Genomic DNA, 19,572 nt, shown 5'->3' on the forward strand with positions numbered 1-19,572 from the left:
GGAACGTTTTTCAGAATTTTAAAAACAAGGAAATATTAACATGAGTGAGGGGAGAGGATCCTCTGGTAAATGGGATGCTGGAGATAGAAGAAACTACAAACCTTGTGCTATTATGTTCAACACTAACCACTGCTGCCATCCTCTGGGTCACCAGCTGTTCTTCCTAAACTGTTCTGATTCTTACCTTTTCCAAGAGCAAAGGTTAGTAAAAAAGTGTTTTACCTTTCCTTTAGTCACTCTCCCTCAACATATTTCAATTAATAATTTCAACTAAGTCACTGATTTGAATTCATTATCTACCTTCTGGGAAGGTTAACTAGGTTTCTAACAAGAGGCATTTGAGGACATGGTTTAGCTAATCACTGAACTTCATGAAAATAGCCAACTGTTAAGTCAAAAGATCCATGTTGTCTCTTATTAAAAAAGAAAGCAGGTATCTCTCTGAAAAAGGAGTCTCATAACAGATTCTGAAAGCATATTAACAGCCCTGGGAGATGGTGCTTGAGCTAAAGCAGTAGAGCTAAAAGCATGAGGTTCTGAGTTTGACCCCAGGCATGGCATGATGGCATGGGCAACAGAGATGCTCTAGCTGTCTCATATAATAAACAAATGTTAGAGAGAGAGAGCGAGAGAATGACAGCATATTCACAGACCTTCCCAAGAATATGTCATTGGCAACCAACATCCTACAGAAAGATTCTACAGTGTAGTGCGTATTTGGGTCACCACCCCAGAAACAATGAAAAAGAATTTTCTTTCAGAAAGCACACGAAAAGACTTAGGAAAGAGAGCTATTACTAGCCTTAGACTGAGTTCGTTGGGGGTTGATTACTGGTGTTTTGCCATTCGAGGCTAAGTTTTCAGATGAAGACAGAGAGAGGATGATCTAATGCCTCCAATGTAAAGTTTCAAACTTCTGTGGTGCACATAACAAAGCAAGTGCACTATTCAGTCAAACAGAATTCTTGCATGAAGAACTCCAGAACTTTTCTTTCAATAGTTAAAGCAGGAGAACATAAGACAGGAAAGTCACTGTAAAATAATCTTTATGAAGTCAAGTGAATTGCTTTACAAGACCCAGAGTATGAATATAACTGATTTGCTCTATGAAAGTTACATTATCAGAGAAAAGTGGCTTCCAAACTGAGAAAACAGGTAACACAGACAGATTACCAAGTCTAACAACAAAACAGTTATTAGTAATGAATATAATTACTGATAAGTAACAATTCCCACTTATTAATGTGTGTACAAATATAATTTGCATGTATGAGCAAATTAAAAGCTACCTCATTTGCTTGCTAAGAAAGTAGGGGACTGGGACTAGGTACCCCTAATTTAAATTTAAGAATACTTTTTACACACTGTGTTATACTGCCTCCTACAGGTAGCTGAAGGCTACAGGGCAAAGGAAAAATAAACTCAAAGAATAGCAGTTCCTGAACCTTTCATATAAACAAAATGAGGGTGTTAGCTGGGGTTAGATATATATATATCACTCTCAAACTAAGAATGAAAATTAAATGATGGGGACTGACTCAGCAGAAATATTTCATACCTAACCAAGGGAAACTAGCATAATAAACTGTATTGCCCTTAGTCTAATAAAAAATAAATTTAAAAAAGTCTTAAAGGAAAGATGGTGGTCTGCATGTTAAATCTTTTTTTTTTTTAAAGGGGGAGGTTTCAAAGGTGTCAAGGGCAGGGAGGAGATCAAGTTGAGATACATGTAAAAACATATAGGTGTGAATTCTTTAATCCAGTTATATGCCGTGGGGGAAAGGCTATATCATAAAAACATGTAAGGTTATCCAATTCCTTCCCCTCAAGTGATGATTTGCATTCCTGTTCACATTTACCTACAGACAATGTTGATGAGAAACTGGCCCACTGTACATTTAGAAAATGCATTTTGCTTTTCAAAAGATTTCTAAACAACCACAGTACCATTCTTCAGAAAAGTACATTTTCAGTGTCAACAAGTTTTCCACCTGTATCATCTTATTAAAAATAATGCAATGAAGAAATCACTTATTCCTTTAAAGCCATGGTCTTCTGTAAAATGGGAATGAAATTAATGGTAGCTACTTTGCAGACTAAGGTAAGTATCTGTGTGGGACATGGAAGACAAGGAAATGTTAGTTCTATTTCACTGTTGCCTAATCGCACAAAGTCAGTAATTGCAAAAAGCTGAGATCTGAACCCAGATTTAAGATTTACCCCAGGACCCATTCTTTTACCATTACAACATTCCTTTATAGGCTTGTCTCAGTTTTCAGCAAAGACTCTTAAGACTTAGGAAAATTTACTTAACCTTTCTGGGGCACTGTATCTTTAAGTGACCTCCAGAGCTTGGGCAACTGAAGTCTGTGCAGAAACTATGGCCTTGCTCACCGAAATAATTTAAAGTTAAAAGCCTGCCTGAGAAACTTCTAAGCTATGGAGTTACTGGGTAGCCTAAATTAACTCCGACCAAATTGCTCTGAGCTGGCAAGATCACTCCAGATAAAAAGAGAATCTCAAAGTTAACTTTTGAAAAGTCAATGCCCAGTTATCATTACAAAAGGAGTCAATTCCATCCACTGCCACTAGTTCTCTGGAATCTTAAAAGGAGAGCTAGTCAACATATTTGGATTGAAAGGGGATTATCAAGTTGGTAAAAACAAAACAAACAAACAACAACAAAAAACCAACTACCTTTCGAGTGGAAATATTAAAATCAGAACTAAAACCTAAAGTACAGCGTATTTGTAACTAAGGATTTGTGACTTCAAGGAGCTGGGTAAATATGTTCTTTGCTAGTGTAAATCAACTACTTGACAAGTAACTTTAACATTTCCAATGTGAAGTTTAACTGCACTTGTAAGAATCTTTTAAAAGGGAGGGGTATAAAAATCTAACCACAGAAATCTTAGTAGGAAAAAAAAATAAAATAATGTGCCAAGAGCATGCCTTTGGCTAAATGGGGGGTGAGGTGGGGGGGGGGAGTTGATAAGGAAGCTCAGACCATAACTTAGTCAACTTTCTTATAGGATTACTCAGAGCTCCCTCCACATTTACAGACAGCTCTATTCCACTCTCCTGACCTGATAAGGATTTTTCTCCCGTCTGAAATATCTACCCGGAGAGTGAATAGCATCAATGGTTAAGAAAATTATTTAATTCATTCTTCAAAGACCTGCCAGATTCGACTCCCACTAGACCATGCTTGAACATAAGGCAGCTTTTCCAAAATAAAATAGTAATAATAATAATAATAAATAAAATCACAGCTAATCGATTCTCTACCTCCTGCCCACCTTTTAGGACTAAACCCGTCAACCTCGCTGTCTGCAACTTCGTTTCGCTTCCAAGCTGATGAGCCAAGTCTCCGCGGTCCTCAAAACACCTAAAGCTCAGAATGACGATTCGCTGATGGTCCTTCCCCGCCCCCCCCACTCCCACGCGCACAACTTTGGGAAACTTGTTCCCAGGCTCCCCACCCCCTCCCCCCGCGGCCGCAGCTCCCGGCGCCGCCTGCCCACCGGATAGATAGATGCCTTCGCCCAGGAAAGCGGGTCTGTAAGCTTAGACCTGCCCTCGCAGCCCTCGCAGCCCAGGAAAAGTCGGAGGAGCAGATACCGTACCTGGGCGTTGGCTTCGTGGAGTCGGTGCTCCGTGGAGACGTGGTGCCTCAGCAGCAGGGTTTTCTTGTAGTTGCGGGTGCCCCGCGAAAGCTCGTCGTGCCCCGTATGGGGCAGGTCTCCGTCCTCGGGGGTCTTTTGGCACAAGCCGCAAGACATAAGGCCGGTGTCCTGGCAGAAGCGCAGCCAGGGGAAATCTTTCAGCCAGGAGAGTTGGAAGTTGTGCTGGATCCTCTGCATCAGGGACTGGGGCCGCGCGAGCGGGAAGTGCTGGACAGTCTCGGCTCCGTCGCCCGCGCCCACGCCGCTGCCCTCCGCTTCGTCCCCGCCATCGCCGCCCGAGCGCCTGCTGCTGCCGCAGCTGCCGCCTTCCGCCCCGCTGCCGTCGCCCAGGCTCGCCCCCTCCTCCTCGTCCTCGCTGCTGTCGCTCAGGGACGCGCCGTCCGGCATCAGCTCCTTGCCCTCCAGCGCGTCCAGCTCCAGGTCCACGGCCGCTGGCCCTCGCCCATTGAAATGCCGGAGGGGCCACGCCGAGGTTTCGGGCCGGCCGCGGCTCCCGCTGCCATTGTTGCCGAGCCCCCCGCCGCCGCCGCCTCCTCGGAAGGCCAGAGTCCGACGGTTCCTTTCCGCTAACAGGGGACCCCCCGCGCCACCGCCGCCGAGCGAGGCGGGGCCGCTCGCGTCTTGGGGGAGCAGCAATTCCTTGGTTTCCTCCGCGGCGGCGGCGGCGGCGGCGGCGGCAGCGGCGGCAGCGGCGGCCTCCAGGTCTTGGGGCTCCAGGCCCTCCAATTCCACTTCCTCGTCGCCCCCCCGCCCATTGAGCTGCTGCGGCGCAGGCGGCTGGGACAGTCGCGGCTGGGGCTGGGGAGGCCAGAGCGAGGCCTCCCCGCCAGCGTTATTGTTCGTGGAGACGCCGCCGCCGCCGCCGGTGACCAACCCGCCTCCTCGGAACGCCAGCGTCCTGCGGTTCATTTCACTGAACGACATGGCGCGCGCCGCCGCCGCCGCCGCCCGGTACCCCGGCTCGCGCCCGGTGTCGGGCCGCCGACCGCGCGCTCCCCCTGGGCTCAGCCCCCGTCCCCCGCCCCCGCCCCCGCCCCCGGCGTTCCGGTCTCGCGGGGCTCGGCCTCGCCCTCCCGTCCGGCTCGCGCTCGCTCCCGGGGCTGCCTCACGCGTCCGCCGCCACCGCCGCCCGCCGGGCCGCGCCGCCGCCGCCGCCGCCGCCGGGTCCGCCACCCCCGCCCCGCTGCGCGCCGGGCAGCGTCCCGCGCGGAGAAGGGGGCGGGCGGCGGAGAGGCGAGGAGCGAGCCGGGGGCGCGTGGGGCCTTCGAAGTTGCGAGGCGGAGTGCGGGAGCCCCTCCGCTGCCCCCTCTTTTAAAGCCGCGCGCACACACACACCGACCCTCCAAACAGATATCCTTCCTCCGGAGCGCCGAGGAGTCCCGTCGCCGCTGCCGGCTTCCGAAGCGCAGAAGACGAGAGGCTCGCTAAACCGCCGGGCTCCGCCACATAGCGATTCGACAATAAAGCCGGCGGAGCGTTTCCGTCCGACCAGGCCCTGGCGGAGGTCGAATGGCAAATGAACAACGGACCGTGCGCCCACAATGCACCGGGGTAGCAGTAACCGCTGGAGGGGGAGAGGGTGGGGGCCGGGCTGGGGGGAGGGGGCTGGGCTTGGGGCTGGGCTGGGGTGGGGTGGGGTGGGGTGGGGGCGCCTGGGGACCGGGAGTGGGGCCGGGCCCCGCCTCGGGCCTGGGGGCGGGGGTGCGGCCGCCGGGAAGGAAGTCGGCTGAGGGGCGGGGGACAAAAGGCCGGGCGGCTGGCTGGGGGTCGCTGGGAGGGGGCGGGCGTGTGCGGCCGGGGCCGGGCTGCGCCGAGGACAAACAGCTGGCGAGTGTCAGGGGCTGGCCGCCTCCCCGCAGCCCGCACGCACCTAGCAGCGCCCGGGACGCGCATTTTTTTTCTTCCCCTCCTCTCGCCACGAGTTCACCTGGGACTTTTGGCAAGAACTGAGCCCTGGGAGCCGCGCTCCAACCTTGTCATTCGCTATGGGGGTGGGGGTGGGGGCTGGGGGTGTGTAGGTGGCGGTGCCGGGGGAAGTGAACTTATTTTGTCCCTTTGCACAAAGACGGGACCCAGCGGCCGCCTCGGAGAGCGAGGAGGTGACCACCGCACCTCGGACACGTCTGGATCCGATGCATTGTGTGTACCAGGCAGCACCCGGGGCCCAGGGCGATAACCATTTCATAGAGAATGCACCGCCCCGAAGTGTCTTATTGCGGTGTGATGAAATGGAAATTTAAATAAAAGGTCGAACACGTGCGTTCGCTGGGAAGTATTGACATGGGTGTTACATCACCGGCAGCCAATCAGATAACTCCGGTCATGTTTATACTTCTACAACCACCTTGTGAGTATTACAGTATGTCATAACGTTATAAATATTAGGCAGGGTTTTCCCCCCGGAGCGGGGAGGAGTCAGCCCGATGCGGTCCTTGGGTGCGTCTGCACCTCGCGAATGAAGTTTGGAGACTTGCTTCTCGCTCTTTACGTTTGCACCCGGAGTTTAGCGTGGTGAGAAAAGGACGGATTGAACTGAAAACGAAACTCACAATTTCGACCGAGTTTTTCAGAAAAAGTTTTCACCATATAGAGCTCCTTTTTTTTTTTTAAGTCCCTAATATAAACACCAAAGTTAACCCATTTAAAACTGTGTAGGTTTGCTTTACTACTTAAAGATGTGACCGAAAGGGAAGCAAAAATGAAATCTCAAGTTATTTTTTACTCAAGCTTATTCACGTAAAAGTGTTAAGCTACTTTTGAGAACTCCACTAAAAGTTTAATTCCAAACGTATGTTCACAGCAACTACTGAGGAGGGTAACTGACAATACAGCTGGGTACATGTTACATTAATAAACAGACAAATTGAGAAATACATTCCTTTTACAGTTGCTGTCAATCTAGTGTTAGAAACGTTACCAATAGGATGTTCTGTTTCTTAAAGAGCATGCTTTACAGTTATGGCATATTCGAGTTTTATGATCCTTCAAAATTTCCTATTTAGAAATGAGAATAATAGGGGCCATACGGTGGCACCCCCAGTTGAGTGTACCTTTACCATGCATAGGGACCCTGGTTCAAGCCCCTAATCTCACCTTCAGATTGGTGAAGCAGGTCTGTGGGTGTCTATCTTTTTCTCTCCCTTTCCCCTCTCATTGTCTCTGTCCTATCAAATAAAATAAATATTAAATGAAATAAGAATAAAGTTTTTAGTATATCAGATGGAATATAACATTTTACAAGATTTACTTTATTTTTAAGTGTTTTTTTTCAACTTCAATATCAAAATTAACTTTAAAAGACTGATTTTTTTTACAGACATCAAAAATAACTTTAGGGGTGGGGTAGATAGCATAGTGGTTATGCAAAGAGACCTTCATGCCTGAGGCTCTGAAGTCCCAGGTTCAATCCCCCACACCACTATAAGCCAGAGCTGAGCAGCACTCTGGCAAAAATATAAATAAATAAATGACTTTTGGGGTGTGGGTAGATAGCATAATGACTATGCAAAGAGACTCTCATGCCTGAGTCTCCAAAGTCCCAGGTTCAATCCCCCCACAGCTAACCAGAGCTGATCAGTACTCTGGGTAAAAAAAAAAAAAAAAAAAAAAACTATTTTGAGATAGACTAAACACATGCATGCACATTTTCTGTATACTATTGTTTGTAAAGGTATATATATCCAAAGTGCCTTGCTTCAGTATGATGTTATTACCTATATAAATGACTAATGTTGTATATCAGACAAACAGAAAACTAGTTCTACTTTTAGAGTAAAACATAACTTTTAAAAATTTCTTTATTGAGGGATTAATGGTTTACAGTCAGCAGTAAAATACAATAGTTTGTACATGCATAACATTTCCCAGTTTTCCACATAACAGTTCAACTCCCACTAGGTCCTCTTCTGCCATCATGTTCCAAGACCTGAACCTATTCCCTACCCAGTTGTTTTCTTCTACTTTGGTGAAGAGTAAAACATAATTTTAATGTAATGATGCTACTGTCCACCACAAAAGTGTTTTGGCATTTTTTTTTTTTTCAGTGGAGTTCACGTTGTCACCTATCTGTTCATCCCTGGCTAGTAAGCAACAACTCCACATTCTGATGTGGGGGCTGAGGCCAAATCTCAGCCTGTCACAGCACCCCCAACTTGCATGCCTGGGCACCTGCCAGTTTGAATTTGTAGTGTTTATTTAATCGATTTATATGGATAAGTATTCAGTTGTTTTCTTCTAGATACGAGTGGAAGATCAAATCAGAAACGCTACTCAAGAGGACAGCAACCATACACATGCCTCAGGATACCTTGTACAAGGGAACTTTGCATGACAGAAGGGGATCTCCTGTTCTATAAATGGGCTTTTCATGAATTCCCTCACCCCTTCCAGTGTTCTACTAGCAAACAGTGACCTATTCTCCCCTGTACTATTAACTGTTGGGGCTCTACCATCTGCGTGGGGATTCCCCCTTATATTTAACCAGGGGAACCCCTCAAGATTGGGACATCCCCAACCAATTTGTTCACTAATTTCACTTTATGTAAAACTACTGTAGGTTACTTTAATCCTGCCTCATTATAACTGGTAATGCCAAGCTTCTCAGTTGAACTTTGATGATTGTTTAACTACCCTTTATTGCTTTGGTAGAGGCACTTTGCTTCTTTAGGTTCTGGAGATAATAGCCGGTGCTTCTGTCTATGAGATTCAGATGAGTCAGCCATCAGAATGAAGTACCTGAGAACAGATTATGAATTGCTCACTCACACTCCTCTACCTCAGTCCCAGCCTGATATAGGTGCTTAGTGAATGCCTGTTAAATAATTGTCTTCCATTGTAATTTATTTTGGGGGAGTCGGGCAGTAGCACAGCGGGTTAAGCACACGTGGCTCAAAGCGCAAGGACCAGCGTAAGGATCCCGGTTCAAGCCCCCAGCTCCCCACCTGCAGGGGAGTCACTTCACAGATGGTGAAGCAGGTCCGTAGGTGTCTCTCTGTCTCTCTCTCTCTATCTCCCCCTTCTCTCTCAATTCTCTCTGACTCTATCCAATAACAAATTAAAAAAAAAAATTAAGTTTATTCTGGCAGGCAGTGTCTTCTGTTTCTTCACTTCCTTTTTGAGCTAAATAAATAAAAGTTACTCTCCTTTTGTGCTAAGTAAAATAAAAGATACCAGAACTAGACTGTACTGCTTGTAATGACCCACAAGTACTTGTTTGTTTTTAGATATAGAAAGGGAAAAAGTGAATGTGCCAGGTGTGTGGGGGTGGGTAGATACCATAATGGTTATGCAAAGAGACTCATGCCTGAGGCTCCAGAGTCCCAAATTCAATCCCCTATGCCACCATAAGCCAAAACTAAGTGGTGCTCTGGGGATTAAAAAAGAGAGAGAGAGAGAATGAGTGAGCCAAAGATTCCTTTAATGTGGTGGAGAATGGGCTCAAACCTAAGTCAAACGCATGGCAAACCAGTACACTATCCAAGTGAGACATTTCACCAGCCCCTGCACACCCCCCCTCCAGTGCTTTCTTAATGTCCATGTTTTTCAAACAGTTAATATAAGTTTTCAGCATGGATGTGACCACTGTGTATGTTACAGAGGTCTTTGCACCTTTCTTGGGGGAGTGTGAGACATATTAACTGAGATATAGTTTATAACTATATATAGCTATTTCATAAAATAATAACTGATGTGAAGAACACACACACAGTTATTGTACTGTCCTTTGATTTACATTAAAATAACTATTATTCAGCCCTAGAAAAGTGAATTCTACAATTCTACCATCTTCAACAACACTGGTGCCTGAAGTGCATCATGGTAAGTAAACTAAGCTATATCCAGAAAAATAAGACTGCATGATAACACTTGCATAAGGAATCTAATCAAGCTGGTGATTGCTAAGATCTGGAGAAGAGGGAGAACAGAAGGTATTAGTCAAATAGTACAAAATTTCATTTATTCAAGATGAACAGTCTTGGTTTTTCCCAAACTTAGAATCTCATGGTTTCAAGGCCAGCACCTTATCCAGTGTACCACTTCCCATACCACCCAATTTTTATTTTATATTTTGAAAGAGAAATATTAAAAGTACCAATTCACAGTCCATTGAGTTTCACACGTTTCAGTCTTTGTTGCTTTCATGTCAGGGTTTGAAAATAGGGTGTCAATCCTGGAAGGCTTGCGCTGTATCTGCTAAGCTGTTATCTTGGACTCCTACAATTTTAGCTTCTGACAAAAAAAAAAGCTTTTGAGAGCCGAGCAGTAGCACAGTGCGGTAAGCACACAAAGCACAAGGATTTGGATTAGCACACAAAGAGCAGGATTCTGGTTCAAACCCCCAGCTCCTCACCAGCCGGGGGTTGCTTCACAAGTGGTGAAGCAGGTCTGCAGGTGTCTTATCTTTCTCCTCTCTGTCTTCACCTGCTTGCTCGATTTCTCTCTGTCCTATCCAACAACAGCAGCAATGGCAACAATAACAAGGGCAACAAAATGAGAAAAATGACTTCTAGTAGCAGTGGATTCCTAGCGAAGACACTGAGCCGTAGCGATAACCCTGGAGGCAAAAAAAAAAAAGTTTTTTAAAATACACTTATTATATGTACTGTCTCATATCGAGAATATACTTTTGCATTGTGCAAAAAAAAAAAACAAGAAATATTTTCAGAGTGGGGGTATAGCATAATGGTTATGCAAAGAGACTTTCATGCCTGAGGCTCTCAAGTCCCGGGTTCAATTCCCCCACACCGCCATAAACCAGAACTGAGCAGTGCTCTGATAAAAATAAAATAAGTATTTTCATTTTAAGAGGAGGGAACATTGATAATGAAATTTTTATTAATTTATTTATTTGCCTTCAGGGTTATCATGGGGTCTCAGTGCTGGCACTTTCCTGGCTTTTTTTTTTGAGTTTTTTTTTTTTTTTTTGATAGGACAGAGAAATTGAGAGTGGAGGGAAAATAGAGAGGGAAGCATCCCCTCTGCAAGTGTATGTGTGGGGGGTCTGGAACCCTGAGCTTGCACTTAAGCGGGTGTGTCACTGCCCAGCCCCCATGAAATACTTTACCCCAGAACTTTTGAGAAAGAGTTCTGTGCATACTTTATTTTTTTCTCTCTCTTTAATGTAAACCAGTTTTGCCCTTCCCTCCTCAATAAACAAAGGATTTAAAAGATAAAAGCCAGTGTTTGCTTTCTTAGAAAATTCCTTTAAGAACTTGTTTCAAAAGCTTAAAATTCACATGTATGTATTTAGAGAAATGTCTATCATTAAACCTCTCCAACCACCCCCTCTAATCTGTTCTCCATAGTGAATCTTACCCTGTCAAACCCCTTACTTGATTTTATCACTGGACCCACATCCCACTCAAAAAGGTTCCAGTTATTTTCTCCTGGTCTCTATAGCTAAGCTGATTTCCCTGTCTTGATTGCCTGACTGACTTCCCTGTCTCTAGCCATATTCCAGACTCATTTTGCCTCTTCTTCACTTTTTTCTTCTTTTATTAGGGTGGGGGAGATAACATAATGGCTATGCAAACAGACTCTAATATCTGAAGCTCCCAGGTCCCAGGTTCAAATCCCTATACCTGGGGGACCGGGTGGTGGCGCACCTGGTTGGGTGCACATGTTACAGTGCACAAGGACTCGGGTTCGAGCCCCTGGTCCCCACCTATAGAAGGAAAGCTTTGCAAGTGGTGAAGCAGGTCTCTCTTTCTCTCTCCCTCTCTATTGCCCCTACCCTCTTGATTTCTGACTATCTCTATCCAATAAATAAAAGATAATTTTAAAAAAATCAAATCCCTATACCTACATCAACCAGAGCTGAGCAGTGCACTAGTTTAAAAAAAATTATATATGTATATTAGAAGAGAAGGGAAGAGGGGGAAGTGAAGGGCAGTGAGTGAGAGAGAAGGAGAGGGGAGACACACCAAAGCACCACTCTGACACGTGATGCCAGGAATCAAACTCAGGAACTCATGCTTCCAAGTTCGGTTCCCTACTCACTGTGCCACCTCTTTAGCCCCAATACTTTATTCTAGAAATCAGCCTTCTCTCCTTGTTTCCTTTCATTCTCATCTGGCTTATGATGGTGTTAGGGATTGAACCTAGTACCTTTGAGCCTTAGGCATGAGTCTTTTTTTTTTTTTATTAATTTATTTATAAAATGGAAGTATTGTCAAGACCATAGGATAAGAGGGGTCCAATTCCATATAATTCCCACAACCAGAACTCCGTATCCAGTCCCCTCCCTTGAAAGCTTTTCCTATCCTTTGTCCCTCTGGGAGTATGGACCCAGAATCATTATGGGGTGCAGAAGGTGGAAGGTCTGTCTTCTGTAATTGCTTCCCTGCTGAACACGGGCATTGACAGGTCCATTCATACTCCCAGCCTGTCTCTTTCCCTAGTGGGGTAGGGATCTGGAGAAGCGGGGCTCTAGGATACCTTGGTGGGGTTGTCTACCCAAGGAAGTCCAGTTGGCATCATGCTAGCGTCTGGAACCTGGTGGCTAAAAAAGAGTTAACATATAAAACTGAACAAATTGTTGACTAATCATGAACCTAAAGGCAAGAATACTGCAGATGAAGATTTGGGGGTCTCCATTTTGGAATTAGCTAGTAGGTCTATTTTATGTATATTCCAAGGGGCCTATGACCTTACTAGTTTTTGTCTGAGCTTGACATCTAACATGCAGGTGACCTAAGTTACTGTCTGGAGAGATGGTGTCATAGTTGAGAAAGAAAGGACTAGAATGCTGAATCAGGGATGAGAGTAGCTCCCAAATATGGGGAAAATATATAAATATTGTTAACTGTAAACCCCATCTATTTGATCTGAGGCCCATATTCAGCACAGAAGTCTGTGTAACCGCTGCATCTCCATAGGTCTGATCTGGCATTCTGTGGTCACAGCTAGGAACATAGGCATGAGTCTTTCTGCGTAAATAATTACGCTGTCTCCCCATCCATCCTCTAGCACTTTAGAATTACCTTTAGAATTCACATTGTAGTACAATTATTGTCTGCTCCATTTGACTGATAACTTCTTAAGGGCAGGGATTATTCTGATTTGGCTCACTCTAGCATTGTCAGTATCTAGAAAGTAAAATAACAACCAGTAAGGATTTAATATATGAATCAGTATATGAATGTACAAATTTGCAAGTACTATACACAAACTTGAACTTTCTACAAATAAAAGATCAGAATTTTCTGGGAGTTGGGCGGTAGCACAGCGGGTTAAGCACAAGACCGGCATAAGGATCCCCGTTCCAGCCCCCAGCTCCTCACCTGCAGGGAAGTCGCTTCACAGGCAGTGAAGCAGGTCTGCTGGTGTCTATCTTTTTCTCCCCCTCTCTGTCTTCCCCTCCTCTCTCCATTTCTCTCTGTCCTAACAGCGATAACATCAACAAAGATTACAACAACAACAATTAAAAAGGGCATTAAAAGGGAAAATAAATATTTAAAAAAATCAGAATTTTCTGAATAAACTAGTTAAACAATTTTTTTAGTAAAACAAGTTTTGGTGGGTTTAAGGTGTTGGTAATAGTTGCTGGTTAAAAATATAAGGTATTTCCATAAAGTGTACAGTTGTTTTGAAAATTTATTTAAGGGTAAGGGTCATAGTATAATGGTTATGCAAAGAAACTCCCATGCCTGAGGCTCCAAAGTCCCAGGTTCAAACCCCTGTCACCAACATAAGCCAGAGCTGAGTAGTGCTCTAGAAAGGAAAAGAAAAAAAAATTACTTCTCGTGCCATGGATAGTGTTTCACATGAGAGAAACCAGAGTAGTAATCCATTCAAACCAATTAAGATATCTATTTGTCTGTCTGTCTGCAGATCAGTGTTTCTATCTATGAATCTATCTATTTGAACACTGCTTAATCTTTGAAGTTATGGTTTTGAATTTAAAAATTCTAGATTTGTGGCTGGTAGAACTCGGAACTTGCATTCCCAGAAGTTCTGGGCTCAAGCCTAGGTACTGCAGGTACTGAAATGACTGCTGCCCTGGTTTTTCATTCTTATATGAAATAAATAAGTGATCTTTAAAGAAATAAAATGAAATAAAAATTCTAAATATAGTGACAGTTAATAATTTTGTTATAGCAGTTTTTCAGGGGGTAGAGGATGACAGGGAAAGGAGAGAATGGTAGGGGCTGAACAAGGTCCTCAGGCATGCAAGGCATGCACCCTACCATTGAGTGAAATTTTGAACTGCAGTTTTTTTCTTTAAGATTTACTCAAGGACGGGTAAATAGTATAATGATTATGCAAAAGGACTCTCATGCCTGAGGCTCCAAAGTCTCAGGTTCAATCCCCAACACCAACACAAACCAGAGCTGAGCAGTGCTCTAGTTAACACAAACAAGCAAACAAAAAAAGCATTTATTTTTATTTTTGACTGATCAAAATCTGATAAACTGATCATTTATTTTTATTTTCACCGATCAGCTCTGGTTTATTTATTTGTAAAATAAAAAGTAAAAAGTATCGACAAAACCATAGGATAAGAGGGGTGCATTTCCACACATTTCCCACCGCCAGAGTTCCATGTCCTATCCCCTCCACTGGGAGCTTTCCTATTCTTTCTCTGTCTGGAAGTATGGACCCAGGGTCATTATGGGGTGCAGAAGGTGGAAGGTCTGACTTCTGTAATTGCATCTTCTCTGAACATGAGTGTTGGCAGGTTGATCCATTCTCCCAACCTGTTTCTGTATTTCCCTAGTGGTGTAGGGCTCCAGAGAGATGGGGTCCTAAGTGAGGTCATCTGCCTGGGGGAGTCAGGTTGGTATCATGGTAGCATCTGCAACTTGTTGTCTGAGAGCATTAAGATATATAGAACAAGTTGTTTAATAATCTGGAATCTAAACGAAAGAATATAGCAGATGAGATTTGGGGTTTCCATTTTGGAAAAAGTAGGTCTATTTTAGATGTTTTCCAAAGGGCCCATGACTTTACTAATTTTTGTCTGAGCTTGACAGCTAACATGCAGGTGGGCCAAAGGTATTATCTGGGGAGATGGTGTCAGGGTTGGAAATAGGACTAGAAAGCTGGATCAGGGAAGAGAGTAGCACCCAAATATGGGAAATGTATATAAATATTATTAACTGTAAACCCCATCAATTTGATCTGGGGCCTGTATTCAGTGCAGGAGCCAGTGTGACCTCTGCATCCCTGTATGTCTAAGCTCGCATTCTATGGTCATAGCTAAGAATGTTCTAGGCTGCACCCATTGCCAGAGTGGTAGAGGATTTTGGTCCAACCTCCCTTCTGAGAATGGGGCAGTCCCTACCACTGTTGATGTACATTGAGGGAAAGGTCCTATGGGGGTCCACATAGGGATCCATTATGTTGTTCCTAATGGAGATGACCAGTGACAGCGGAGAAAAGGATCTATTAGAGGTATAGGCCCATCATGTCTGGGTGTGAATCCCAGGATTCCCTGACTAGGGCCCTAGGAGATGAAGTGGCCTGGTAGTAAGCCAAGGAGCCATCATTAAAATATGCCAGTCTCCTTCTTAAGTCACTATCAGGCCACCCCATCATCTGGGGCTCTAATCGGGGAGTCCTAGGACATCACACAGACATGATGGGCCTAGACTTCGAATAAATCCCTCTCTCCATTGCCACTGTTCATCTCCATCAGGAACAACATAATGGACTCCTTTGGGGGCCTCCATAGGACCTTGCCCTCAATGTAGATCAACAATGGTAGAGAATGTTCCATTCTCTGAAGCAGTGTTGGATAACATACTCTACCTACCACCTGAGGAAGATGGGTCCTGAAATTGGTGCTACTTAGAACATTCCTTCTCATGACTGCAGACAGCAAGCTTGGACCTACAGGGATACAGAGGTTACACAGGCTCCTATGCTGAATATGGGCCCCAGATCAAATCGATGGGGTTTACAGCCAACAATATTTATACACCTTTCCCATATTTGGGAGCTACTATCTTCCCTGATCCAGTTGTTTAGCCCTTTTTCCAGCCATGGCATCATCTCCCCAGACAATAACTTGGGTCCTGCATATCACATGTCAGGTTCAGGCAAAAACTAGTAAAGTCATGAGCCCTTTGGAATATACCTAAAATAGACCAACTAGCTAATTCCAAAACGGAGACCCCAAATCTTCATCTGCACTATTCCAGCCTTTAGGTTCATGATTAGTCAGCAATTTGTATGGCTTTATATGTTAACTCTTTTTTTAGCCACCGGGTTCCAGATGCTACCATGATGCTAACCGGACTTCCCTGGGCAGACGACCCCACCAATGTGTCCTGGACCCCAGCTTTCCCAGAACCTCGCCCCACTAGGGAAAAGAGAGACAGGCTAGGAGTATGGATTGATCTGTCAATGCAACGCCCATGTTCAGTGGGGAAGCAATTACAGAAGCCAGACCTTCCACCTTTTGCATCCCATAATGATCCTGGGTCCATATTCCCAGAGGGATAAAGAATAGGAAAGCTATCAGGGGAAGGGATTGGATACGGAGTTCTGGTGGTGGGAACTGTGTGAAATTGTACCCCTCTTATCCTATGGTCTTGTCAGTGTTTCCATTTTATAAAAAAAAGGGGGGAAAAAAAGGATGCCAGTCAGTCTCTTGCCCTTATCCAGCTTTTGTAGTCTTCACTTTGTCTGACAAGGTTAGCCTTGGAGTGATTGAGGGAAGTGAAATAGAAAGTAGATGAGGAGAGTATCTAGGTCTAAGTTGAAACTATTTGATTTTTTAAAAATTTTTTAAGAAAGGATTAATGAACAAAAACATAAGGTAGGAGGGGTACAACTCCACACAATTCCCACCATCCAATCTCCATAACCCACCCCCTCCCCTGATAGCTTTCCCATTCTCTATCCCTCTGGGAGCATGGACCCAGGGTCGTTGAGGGTTGCAGAAGGTAGAAGGTCTGGCTTCTGTAATTGCTTCCCTGCTGAACATGGGCGTTGACTGGTCAGTCCATACCCCCAGTCCTGCCTCTCTCTTTCCCTAGTAAGGTGTGTCTCTGGGGAAGCTGAGCTCCAGGACACACTGGTGGGGTCTTCAATCCAGGGAAGCCTAGCCAGCATCCTGGTGGCATCTGGAACCTAGTGATTGAAAAGAGAGTTAACATACGAAGCCAAACAATTTGTTGAGCAATCATGGATCCCAAGCTTGGAATAGTGGAGAGGAAGTGTTAGGGAGGTACTCACTGCAAACTCTAGTGTATTTCTGCTTTCAGGTATATATTTTGCAGTAGTTTATGGGTACGTGTGAACATAAGCTCTCTCTCACAGAAACTGGTGTATATCTAGGTTATGGGACTTTGTTAGAAAGTGAACTACCTGAGATGAAATTAGAGTGTACTATTAAAGGAAAGGTCTCACCCGAGTAATGAAGCTGAAGGGTTGTCGTTCCACACGTGAAGTCTCTGGACACAGTCTGAGGTGAAACATGTTGAGGTGGCAATCGTTGCGTTGGTTAGGTTGTAATCGGCGGATGCAATATTATTTGGTTTGGATTAGGAGATGCATACGGGAAAGTGGGCCCTATCCAAGGGTTCCAGGACTGGGGGAAGTAGGGGCTCTAGAGTGGAGATGTGAGGTTCCTGCTGTCTTAGGGTTCAAAAAGACAATCGATAGTTAATGTTATCATCACATTATTTGGTAATTGGGTTAACTTTGAAAAGTCCTTTTGTTATGGTTTGCTGTACAGTATCCAGTATCTTGTATATAGCTGTGCTATTGGATGCTTCTAATCTACTTGGTCTAGGCTTTTGAGAGAGTCCGCATATCAAATACACAGCCTATATATTAAAAAGATTCAGTTTGTGTTTTGAGAAACTTTGAGACATACAATTGATTTTCCCCCTCTCATATTAAGTAACTACTGATTTATATGTCTACATTTTGCTAGGAGTGTACATAAACACCATTCCCACCACCAAAGGACTGTGACCCATCCCTCCCGCCCACTCCCACCCCCCACTGGCCCAGGAAGCTGCATGTCTACCCCTCACCACATTTGATTAAGTACTTGATGTTGTCTTTTTTAGGTCTTTCTACTTGCTTGCTGAACTTACTGAGTTCAGAACTACTGTGTACTTTTGCTTTAAGGTCTACATTTCCCCCTGTGCTCTGTCTCTTGGGCTCTGGTTCATATCTAGGTCTTGGGGTCAGCTCTGGTTTATGCTGATATTGGCGATTGAACCTGGGACTTTTGGTGCTTAAAGCATAAAAATACTTGAATACTATTATGTTATCTCCTCAGCCCTAGCTACAATTATTATTTTTTTTCTTAGCAGAGCACTGCTCAGCTCTGGTTTATAGTGGTACAGGGGACTGAACCTGAGACCTTGTAACCTCAGGTATGAGAGTCTGTTTATATAGCCATTATGTTATCTACCCCCACCTAGTTCTTCTATATTCTAATTCATAAAAAAATGGCTTACTATATTTTCAGAGATCTAAAGTTAAAAATAAAATTCCTTCTTGGTTTATTATTTACAGAAAAATATTTTTACAATATGAAATTCTATGTAGGTTGCAAAGAGTGGAGTAATGGGGTAGAGGTTTGATACTTACTAATTTTTCAAAAATCAACATAAATCGTCAGCTCAGCCTTTGCAAAAAGAAACCCGCCAAAGATGTGATTGGTGTTAATCTCCCCGAATTTAAGACTGAGGGTACAGTATGTAACTATTCCATGGAAAACTATGATATTACAGTCAGATTCAGTTTGATGCTCTCTGCACTAAGTATGCTTAGCCCTAGAGGTATACATAAACACACACACACACACACACACACACACACACACACACACACACACACACACATTTTCAAGCCATATGTGAGCACACAGAACGCACAGATTTTCTTAAGAGAATCTGTTAGCAGACATTTAACTTCCTTGTGCACTCATTTTCTAAAAATTATACTGCTGGTGAATGCTCCTGTCAAACTGGTTTACCTTTTGTGTCTCCCCTTTCACAATCATGTTTCTCTCACATCACCAAAAAAGGTAAAACCTTTCCCTATCTCTGATCTTACTGTCATATATTGCTCCAGGATGGAAAAAGGGCACTCTAGATAAGCAGAGAAAGCAAATACCCCTGATTACTTAGTAACACTTTTGTAGCTCCAATGATTTCCAATTTCTGCTTTCAACAAAACAGAGAAAGCACCTTGGAGAAGTGTCAACTGGCTATTAAAAAAAAATTCAGGATGGCAAAAAAATAACAGCTCATTTGAGTAGTGTGCTGCTGGGCCATGTGCGTGGCCCAGGTTTGAACCAGCTCTCTACTGTGATTTCTTTTTACTTTGTCTCTCTCTCTGTCAATCTCTGTCTCTGTCTGAAAAAAAATTTAATGGGGTGGAGGGTAGATAGCATAATGGTTTTATGCAAAGAGACTCTCATGCCTGAGTCTCCAAAGTCCCAGGTTCAATCTCCTGCACCACCATAAGCCAGAGCTGAGCAGTGCTCTGGTTAAAAAGAAAAAAAAAAAAAAATTACTGATCAATCACTAAGCGATTTTTCTTTCCTACATATCTTGACAATTTAAATAATGTTGTGGGGCTGGAGATATTGTTCAGTGGTAGGACATGGGATTCCCATGACTGAAAACAGTTTTCTTATCTCTTTCCAGGAGAAAAATGATACTGAAGCACTGGGGCTTCCTGCGGTACCAGGACTCAAGCATGGGTACATGACAAGGCACAAGTCCTACCCCATAAGCTGTCTAGCTCCTAAATAAATATATTTTTTTAAATTATTGTGTATGTGTGTGTGATATAGCTAAAGCAATGTCCCATCTATTCCCATCCTTCACATTATCTGTGTATGTGAACATGTTCTATTTTATTAGCTTCAAACATACAACATAATGACTCAGTACTTGTATATATTGCAAAATGA

At 44.2% G+C, this 19,572-nt stretch overlaps 1 protein-coding gene and 1 long non-coding RNA gene across 2 annotated transcripts in view; one reads left to right on the top strand and one right to left on the bottom strand.

Moving 5' to 3' along the window:
• Nucleotides 1-4,753, bottom strand: part of ZBTB10 (zinc finger and BTB domain containing 10) — a 35,823-nt gene extending 31,070 nt beyond the window's left edge. The window contains exon 1 of the mRNA XM_007520151.3: nt 3,627-4,753. Coding sequence (XP_007520213.2) covers nt 3,627-4,610 — 984 coding nt within the window. The 5' untranslated portion in view covers nt 4,611-4,753. The remainder of the gene's footprint in view (nt 1-3,626) is intronic.
• Nucleotides 4,754-5,373: 620 nt separating this feature from the next.
• Nucleotides 5,374-19,426, top strand: LOC132540883 (uncharacterized). The gene is made up of 3 exons (XR_009552030.1): nt 5,374-6,033; nt 7,924-8,660; nt 19,304-19,426. It is a non-coding gene; the product is annotated as an uncharacterized LOC132540883 (long non-coding RNA).
• Nucleotides 19,427-19,572: the final 146 nt, after the last annotated feature.

This window comes from Erinaceus europaeus, chromosome 1 (assembly GCF_950295315.1).
Source record: "Erinaceus europaeus chromosome 1, mEriEur2.1, whole genome shotgun sequence".
In the NCBI taxonomy this organism is placed as follows: domain Eukaryota; kingdom Metazoa; phylum Chordata; class Mammalia; order Eulipotyphla; family Erinaceidae; genus Erinaceus; species Erinaceus europaeus.